The sequence below is a fragment of the Sesamum indicum genome, linkage group LG4 (genome assembly GCF_026168435.1).
Source record: "Sesamum indicum cultivar Baizhima isolate 11 linkage group LG4, ASM2616843v1, whole genome shotgun sequence".
Lineage (NCBI taxonomy): Eukaryota > Viridiplantae > Streptophyta > Magnoliopsida > Lamiales > Pedaliaceae > Sesamum > Sesamum indicum.
The window spans coordinates 16,603,487-16,613,597 of NC_142660.1; the positions used below are offsets into that span (position 1 = coordinate 16,603,487).

The 10,111-nt window shown below is 30.7% G+C and overlaps 1 protein-coding gene across 1 annotated transcript; it reads left to right on the forward strand.

The window, feature by feature from the left end:
* The first annotated feature begins 2,488 nt into the window (after nt 1-2,488).
* Nucleotides 2,489-4,086, forward strand: LOC105161267 (Eukaryotic aspartyl protease family protein). Its single transcript, XM_011078904.3, has one exon. The coding sequence runs from the start codon at nt 2,694-2,696 to the stop codon at nt 3,990-3,992; it is 1,299 nt and encodes a 432-aa protein (XP_011077206.1). The 5' UTR covers nt 2,489-2,693; the 3' UTR covers nt 3,993-4,086.
* The last annotated feature ends 6,025 nt before the right edge of the window (nt 4,087-10,111 follow it).

Here is a 10,111-nt window from a genome sequence, read left to right on the forward strand (position 1 = left end):
ATATATCTTCGCACATTAATACATGTTATGAGATATATTTTCATCGTTATAAGGGTAGTTTAGCCAAAAAATATCATTTGACCTACAATAAATTTGTTTGAGAGTAAATATCCATTTTTATTCAATTTCTTTGTTAATATCAACAAATTCAATAAATTTTAACCAACGAAGGAACCTATTTGTTATATAAAAGCAAATCTAAGAGGTACTGATGTAATATTCCAAATTATGAGAAATTTATATGTAATTACATCAAATATTAGGAGAAAAAAGTATAATTATCTCTTATATTACTTAATTAATTAATCTCTTGTAATAATTCTCATCTATATCATTGACAAACATTTATTTCTTCATTGAGATATGCGATGCTAATTATTCACATCACATTTCAATCATTTTCTTGGAGCCAAAAGGTTTCCTTGTAATAAAGACACATTATCAATGAGATTTAATTCAATTGGAAATTGAGACATGAAATATTATTTTACTGTATATTAGGTATTATTTAGATATAATTTATTTGATATTATTATAGTTATTTATATTAAATACTAGTTATGATTACACACGATTCTCGTACATGAGCAGATAAAAAGATCTTGGTATGAGATAATAAGAAAAAAAAACTATAAAAAAAATAAATTATAATAATAAATGTGGAGAACTAAGTTGAGAGAGAAAAGTGGAGTAGTGAATAGTTAATAAAAGAAAAAATATAATTATGATATTATTGAAAAATATTAAAATTACTAATTTAACCAAATTTCTTTAAAAAAATAAAAAAAATAATAATAAATTTGAATATTAAAAAATTAATACGACATAAAACATAATAATATATATAGATATTCGATGTGAATAATTATAATCCATTTACTTTCAAAAATAATAAGTCAAAAAAAAAAAAAAAAAAGACAGCATGATTTTACTGAGACAGACAACCCCTCCTAACAATCAGATATCTTTCTAGGAAACACTGATTTCTAACCTTAAAATATTGGTCAATTTGAGGTGCACACGAAGCACAATAATTAAATTAATTTAAAACAAAATATTGAACCTCTCACTTATTGCCTCAACTAAGAACAAATATACTAATTTATTTAATTTTACAATGCATATATAAATTAATTGAATAATGGGTTAGGAACAATTATAAGGCTTTATTTTGTTTGATTGGCTGCTCCCACAGACAACACTCTCACTTTTCGTCCAACCTCAAATTTCAAACCTTTATTTTATTACAACTCACTTTCCTGTAACTATTCTATTCAATCAACACCTAATCTTTTTTGTGTTTCACATTTTAAATAAAGACTTTTTCATCACCAAGAAAATTGATGCTTATTATTTATTTGCTCAAAATTATTTTTTTTTTATTTTTAATAACATGTAACTCGTTATATTATACAATACGTTCAAATTAAACATTTGATTCAATATATTAATAATTCAAAATATCAAATACAATTAATGAGATTTAATTTAGTTGACGAAGTTGAATCCTACAAATGCGTGGGATATTGTCCTACTGTAATAATAAGTGTTATTCAGATATAATAATGTCTGATATTGTTAATCAGGGTATGGTTGTCATAATTGTCTTTGTTTGGTACAAATATTCGACACGAATGGTTGTAACCGATTTATTTCAAACAATTAACCCAAAAAAAAGATAACAACAAACTACTATAGAAGTAGACGTACACCCACATTCGTCAGACTCGAATTCACGACATTTTTGGTTGAGCCAATCATATGACAAGTATATTATACTTGTTATGTGAATGATCACTTTTTTTTTAACTGTATAATTATAATAACTTTATCATATGGATTCGTTCAGATTTGACATAATCCAGACTTTCAGTTTACTATACCTTTTTAGCCAAACAAGACCATATTTTAAAATTTGATTGTTCCTCAAGTAGGAGAATAATAATTGCCTTATTTGTTTTAGCTCATCCACTGCCAAATTTTAGTTGAACAATAGGGAATAATATGACGAAAGTGATCGTCTGCATGCGTTATCTCTTCTATTAATTGCATTTAAAATTCAAGCATTTGAATATATATTTCATAGAATTAAAAATAATGAATCCAATTATTAATCTTGATTGGCTCCAAATCAACATCTAAAGTATTTGGATAATTGTATCCATCCAATTCTGATTAAATTTAAATTCGAGTATGTACAAATTTATTATGATTACATGAGAGTAAATTTAGCAAAGTGTATTTTATCCATTTATTTATGGGGCTGGGAGCAATTTACTAATTTGAATAGAGAGTAATTAAATTGCATTAAGCCCAAATTAAATACATACTTTTTTACAACTCATATATTTACATGCATTAAATTATATATATATTATTTTTTAATCAAAATCTTAATTGAATCTTTCACCAAAAACTATAAAAAGAGAGGTCTTTACGGATGTCAAAGATGGAAACTTGGAAGACATGCGTGCAAATAACCCGTTCCAATTCACCTATTCAAGCGGGACGTCCTTTCCTCAATCAAAATAAGTACATATCGATCGGGCCCCCACAGATATTTCTCTCTGTATCCTTTGTGCGTGTCTGAATTCATATTTAACCCCTTCCCATATACAACATATATATATATATATATATACCTATACTGTGTGTATAACGTTGCCCTAACCCGACATTTGTACAGTACAGCCATGGGTTTTTTCTTTCTTTCCTTTGCACAATTACTGGTCTTTTTCACACTTGTGAATCTCTGTCTCTCCTCAGACCAATCTTCTTCAGTAATTTTACCCCTCAAAGCCAAGCTAATACCGTCTCAGGCCATCCCGAAGCCTCCAAACAAGCTCTCCTTCCATCACAACGTCTCCCTCACTGTGTCACTCGCCGTTGGTTCCCCGCCGCAGCAGGTTACCATGGTGCTCGATACAGGTAGTGAGCTCTCTTGGCTTCGATGCAAGAGAACCCCCACTGCTCCATCCTCTTTCAGTCCCCAGCTCTCGACTTCCTACCGCCCGATTCCCTGCTCCTCGCCCACCTGCACCACGAGGACACGGGACTTCACCGTGCCCGTTTCTTGCGACTCCAAGAAACTCTGCCATGCAATTCTGTCCTATGCGGACGCCTCGTCCGTGGAGGGCAATTTAGCCACGGACAGTTTTCGTTTTGGGAATTCGGGTTTGCCCGGGATGGTTTTCGGGTGCATGGATTCCGGCACGAGTTCGAACCCGGATGAGGACTCGAGGACGACGGGGCTAATCGGCATGAACCGTGGCTCGTTATCGTTTGTTTCCCAGATGGGGTTCCGGCAATTCTCCTACTGCATATCGGGTCGTGATTCGTCCGGGGTTCTACTCTTCGGCGAGGCTAATTTCCCATGGCTGAGGCCTTTGAATTACACTCCATTGGTTCAGATATCAACTCCCTTGCCGTATTTCGATAGAGTTGCCTACACAGTTCAGCTTGAAGGGATTAGAGTATCTGGTACGGTTCTCCCTCTGCCCAAGTCCGTGTTCGAACCCGACCACACTGGAGCGGGCCAGACCATGGTTGACTCCGGTACCCAGTTCACATTCTTGCTCGGCCCGGTTTACACTGCACTAAAGAACGAGTTCCTGCGGCAAACAAAGGCGATTCTGAGGCCGTTGGACGACCCGAATTTTGTTTTCCAGGGGGCTATGGACTTGTGTTTTAGAGTTGAGGTGAGCAGGGCAGTTCTGCCGGCATTGCCGAGTGTGAACCTGATGTTTCGAGGAGTGGAAATGAGTGTGTCGGGCGAGAAGTTGCTGTATAGAGTTCCGGGTATGACCCGGGGAAGCGATGCGGTGCATTGTTTCACGTTCGGGAACTCGGATCTATTGGGCGTGGAAGCATATGTGATTGGGCACCATCACCAGCAAAACATGTGGATGGAGTTCGACTTGGCGAAGTCGAGGGTGGGTCTAGCGGAGGTTAGGTGTGATTTAGCAAGTCAAAGATTGGGTTTAGCACCGTAGTGGTAGTTGAGTCTACGCATCACCGAAAACTTTAATTGAAATCGTGTTTGTTCATATTAAAATTAATCATATGACAAATATAATATATTTATTATGTGATTGATATATAATATAAAAAATATAATTAATTTAGTTCGATTAAATTTAAATTAAAAAATTTTAGACATGACAATAAATTTGGATAAATCGGGACCGTCCCTAAACTTGTTCGAAATGGGCGTGGTTTTGGGTCTTGCATGCGGAGGATTTAGGTTTAATTTGTGAATCCATCTTGGGTCTGTCATGAACCTGACTCGAACCCAAAATTGAACATAATTATCGTTAATAATTAGTTTATTTTCTAAAGTTTGGAATTTTGAGTCTTAAACTTTTTAACTATGTATATGGAAAATATCACATAATTTGATTTAAAATATATATATTCTAAAAGTTTTAAAAATAATGATTCTAAACAATTAATTGGATTAGATCAAATTGGGATGGACAAGTCAGGTCAGTCAGAGCCAGATTTGAAGTCCGCCCCAACCCACCCCAAATGCGAATCCTAGTTGAGTTAATGGGAAGTACGAGAAAATGTGCACGTACTTAATCTTTTTTGTTGTTTTTTTTTCCCCCCAAAATCGATTGATGGAAATAGTTATTCAATTGAATTAAAAAAATAAAAATGAATGCATGCGTATAAAAAAAAATATTGATAAAATTAATTAATCAAAATAGATAACCATATATGAAATAAACAAGTATAATTGATGGATGACATTTTAGGTGATCCACATTTTCAATAATGTAGTTTCGTACCTCTCATTTAACAAATAGTATATCTAACAGGTGACAAAAATTGTCATCTTGTCACTGTAACAATTTTCATTGTTTTATTTGTAAATATTTACGGAAGAGTTATCATTAGCAATAATAGTAAGAAAAAAATATGAATAAAAATATTACTATAAGTAATTAGCGACACATATCTGGGCGGTGGTAATTTTGGTCCAACCTTTTAGAGGTAGTGCCACTTTTGGTCCAAAGTCATTTTAAAATAGCGATCGAGGACAATTTTTTTTGAAAAACTATCAATTTTGGTCCAATTTGTCCTAATTTGGCTAGAATTCATCACGTACGTCGCATGTGATCTATTTAAATTGGAGTCTTTTTCTATTTCGGTGAATTTTGCGTATATGCACTAAAATAATTTGATTTTTCTTACGCGGCAATAATAATATGTTAAAAATAAAAATATATCACTATTGTCACCTCACTGTCCCTGCCAAATCACTCATTTTATTTTAATTTCATTATACTCCTACCACCACCTCACTCACTACAGCCTCCACCATCGTTGTCATTGGCTGGTGCCTGAAAATTTTTCCAGCGACTTTTCGATAACGCTAAACATATTTGTTTGACTTGCAATAAGTCGGTAACAAGTACATATAATTTTTCATTCATTTTTTTTGTTAATATAATCAAATTCGATAATTTTAATTAATAGAGGATCTATTTGTCCGACAAAAAAATATTTTACACCAAATTTCAAAAAAGAACGGAATAATTATCCCTAAATATATATATATATATATATATATATTGTAGTAATAAGGAAGTTGTTTCTAGAGGAGTAGAGTGGGGCTCATTGATTGGAGAAGAAAAGAATGGGTGAATATGAAATTATTGGTAAAGGTGAAACAATGTATCTTTGTCTGGTTGGTGTGATATTTCTTTGGGATTGTCAATGTAGTCTAGTTGGTAGGATAAGTTGAGGCCAGTGAGCAATTTTTGGCCTTCACTGTGGGGGTCCCTTCCCTTTCTGTACCTCTTTGGATTTTCCTCTTCTTTTCTTTGCTGCTGTCCACATGCACCACAAAATAAAATTAAAACATCATTAGAACATAATATAGGAATAATTATATTTATATATATTATTTCTATCTTTTACGTAATTATAGTATAGATATAATCATCTCTTAAACATATGTAGTAAAATTATAATTTTGGTTAGATGCTAAAACCATATACTTAGTGGCGACGATTTTAATTTTATTATAATATAATATTACATGCAATGCAATTGATGCCTCATTTCGTGAGGAGTTATTTGTTTTGATTCATATAAGTTTAGAAGGCTCATAATCAATGAGAGGAGCTTTTGAGGATTATAAAACATTCAAGCTCATCGTTTAAACTCGATGTGGGATGTGTGGTGACGATATTATTATTATTAGTTGAGAAATTGTGTGTAAATTTGTTATTATAAACGATTATTTTCTCATTATACATGTGTCACTGATTATCTATATTGACAACTTTGCCAAAACAACTTTTTAGTCACCAATTATTGCTAGACGATTTTTATGAAAATATTGATTTTTACAATTATGAAAATCATTGTACTGATAAATTTAAAAAAATAAAAATAATCATCTAATATATAAATAATGAGTCACAGTTTTTTTAATATTCAATTATTATTATTATTATTTTGTTGTTGTTGTTCTTATTATTATCGTAGAAGTGATTCAACACGAGAACTTTATAGGGAATCATCCATCCTAGTACTACTCTCGCCCATACACACTTAACTTTGGAGTTTTGATGGAATTCAGTACATTAATTCTGGTATGATCGTGTTCTCCTCCTCCTTCTCGTTGTTCTTCTTCTTTTTTTTTCTTATTATTATTATTTATAATGTATTTTACAAAGAAAAATGAAACTATTTTGAATTAACTTGAAAAAGAAGGGCTACATTTTTATGGTATATTTTATTTTAATATTTGAATGTAAAACTGAGAAGATTGTCCTGCGATTTTACGTATTAATTAAAAAAATATTGGATTAGTTGAATAAAAAATAAAATAAATGGGTTATTATATATTGAAACATGAGAAGAGATGATTTGTCTGTTTCCAAAATTTGTGATAAGGGAGAATATGTTTTTCTTGAAAAGGTTGGTTTTATATTTAAAAAATTGAATTTGAGAGGTAGGTAGACTCCAATTAAAAATGCAAATTTTATATGTTGACTTCTTAGCATAATTCCAATTCACTTTGGCTTTGTCGTTTGACATTCTGGAAATGTGAATGCTGCAAATATCAAACTGCACACGCCTTTACTCTATATAAATTTGTTTATACATACAAAGTTTTTTTAAATTTAAAAACTAACAATACCATCTCTATTTTATTTATTTGTTTTTTAAAAAAAATTGTATTTTTGGTCCTGTACGTAACTTTCGGTCGTTAGTATTTTTGGTTTTGTAACTTACTCCATTTACACATTCATTTTCTTTTTTGATGATTTAGTCCCGAATATCTCGCATTTGGTCCTTTTCTTTTTTGATAGATTGGGTTCTGTGTTGACAATTTTGATCCCCTTCACACTGTAATAGATCTCACTTTTTGTCCTGTAACTATGAATTGTTAGGACCAAAATTGTAAATATAGGACTAAATTTACAAAAAAAAAAAAAAAGACCAAATGTGAGGTATTTATGACTAAATTCATAAAAAAAGGACTAAATGTGCAAATAGAGTAAGTTATAAGACTAAAAGTACTAATAGTTTAAAGTTACGGGACCAAAAATATAATTTTACCAACCAAAAAAAAAAAGTTAAGAAGGTCGCATTAGCCTTTTCTATTTCTAGAGTACTTTTTCTTGTTGTTTATTATCGTTTTCATAAGGGGTTGTGCTATAATTAACCAGAAATAGATAGCAATTCGTCGAAGGATCACTATAAGAAAATGACTCAATAGCTAAAAAAAAAATTGATGTTAAAATTAACGTCGAGCTAATTAGCAAGTAAAATTTTCGTTGTTAATCTTTATTATTTAAGATATATTTTAAATAATATATTGCTAAATTCATTAGCAAGTAAATTTTCGTTGCTAAATTCATATGTAAGTAAATTTCTTGCATTAAATAACATAGGTTAGCATTGAGTATTTTACTTGTTAATTTTTTTCATGCTATTGAATCATTATCTTGCAATAGATGACGTATGTTGCTTAGCTTATGTGCGGAGAGTACTAAAATTAAGGAAAAAAAACAATTTAGCCCCCTGTGATATTAACAATGTGCAAATTTATTCCCTTAAGAAAAAAATTAGTAACTTAACCCTTTGTATTTTTAAAAATACAATAATTTACCCCCCTATATTTTTTAAAATTAAGTATTTTACTTCCCTAAATGGGGGGGGGGGGTAAATTACTTGATTTTAAAAAACACAAGAGGATAAATTGCTATTTTTTTCATAACGATATAATTTACTCATTTGTAATATTAAAAGGGAAAATTGCATTAAACCCCTAAAATTAATGTATTATATGTTTACTTGCGTGCCCAACACGGCCGAAGTATGCTAACCCGCAACAATCCCTAAACAAACGTGTAGCGTGGACCAAAATTCATACACTATGTGTGATTTCATTTTTAACTTGTTTTGATGTGTTCTGTGGAGATAGAGAGAGAAAAACAAAGATAGATAAGTATGTGTTGGAGATAATGTGTATGTTTGGATCTATTTTTGAAGATAATATAAAATAAGTATGGTATATTTGATATTGTTTAGTGGGAGACAAAAAGTACCGTTCATTGTCAAATCATGTCTCTTTTATATATATTTATATATATGTATGAGTATGTATATAATTTTTTTAGTTGTAGGATATATAATTAGTGTAAACTTATTTTGACAAAAAGCAAATGAGATACTGTTTCAAAACATATTCAAAACACCACCAAAAATTCCAAAATAAATCAAGGCAAACATTATCCATATTTTGACCCATCTCAAATGAAGAAACCAAACACTATGATAGATTTTTTTTTTCTTTCTTTGTATGCATATATAGAAAATCTAAATTATTTTATCCAATACATCATAAAATTTTCTTTATTGATATAATTATTTAATATAAATAATTATAATTAATTTTTAAAAATAATAATAATTTATCGTTTTCACTCGAAAACAGAAAGGTGGCTCTCCACCTCGTGAGTTAGGATGGTATATTCATTTTCATAAGTGGAGTGTAAGCAACAACACATTAAAAACCCTTGTTGGGTACTTGAAAAGAGCAATTTATGAGGACCACACATCCTGCTTTCAGGAAATAGGTTACACGACTTTAATGGAATCTCATTTGCAAGCAATACGTTTTTAGACAAACATGTACAACCAAAAATCATTAAAATATAAGAAATGGACTTGTACTAATAGCCAAAATTCTTTTATGAGATGGAAAAACGGAGCAGTCATACCAGAAATTAGAACTTTTTGTTTATCAAATTATCCTTTATATTTTAAAAAATATGGTAAATTACGCCCTATTTAAATCGGGGGTAAAATTTTTTTTTTTAAATATATGGGATAATTTATTTATTTTTTTGACAAGAGGATTTTTGCGTCTTTCGGATAAATTGCATTTAATTTTCATGAGATTTAACAGAAATAAGAATCTGAATGTAAGTATCCCTAGGATATTTGAAACTGCTTTATATTCACTGATCTAGAGCTTAATCTATCGTTTAATATAATTTATCCCTTATAATATTGTAAATGAGCAAATTATCTCATTTTTTATGAAAAAAATAAAAAAATAAAATTTAATCTCATGTGTTTTTTAAAATAAACTAATTAAAGAAGGGTATGCCTATTAGTACTAACCCATAATCTATGATCCTATTAAGGAAGGGTCAGGGAAAATTTTTGTCCGAATCAGGTTTGGTCGAATCAAATCAATCACAAAATAAATATATCACACGTGTTATGTGATTGGTCACTTTTTTTCAAATTGTACACTAATTATATTATAAATGTATTATTATATAATTAATTTAAATTCGATCGAGTCAAATTCAAAGTAGAATGTGTCGGGGGACAGAATAGATTACACAATTATCAAGCCCTTGAAATGGGATAGAATAGAATTCTCACCATCAAACCCACTTAGATGGGTCAGAGCAACTTTTAAGGGTTGGAATTAGTTCCCCTTTTGAAATTATGCAGAGCCATACAGTTCATACCAAGACGAGTTGTTTTCTCAAAGCTTGTCAATTCATGCAATGAAACTCAGGCACTCAATCTGAATTTTTATGTAAAACATAATACTTGCAACAAAATCTTG

What these genes read in the sequence shown, in the direction of transcription:
- LOC105161267 (XM_011078904.3), top strand. Translation starts at nt 2,694, where the DNA reads ATGGGTTTTTTCTTTCTTTCCTTTGCACAATTACTGGTCTTTTTCACA.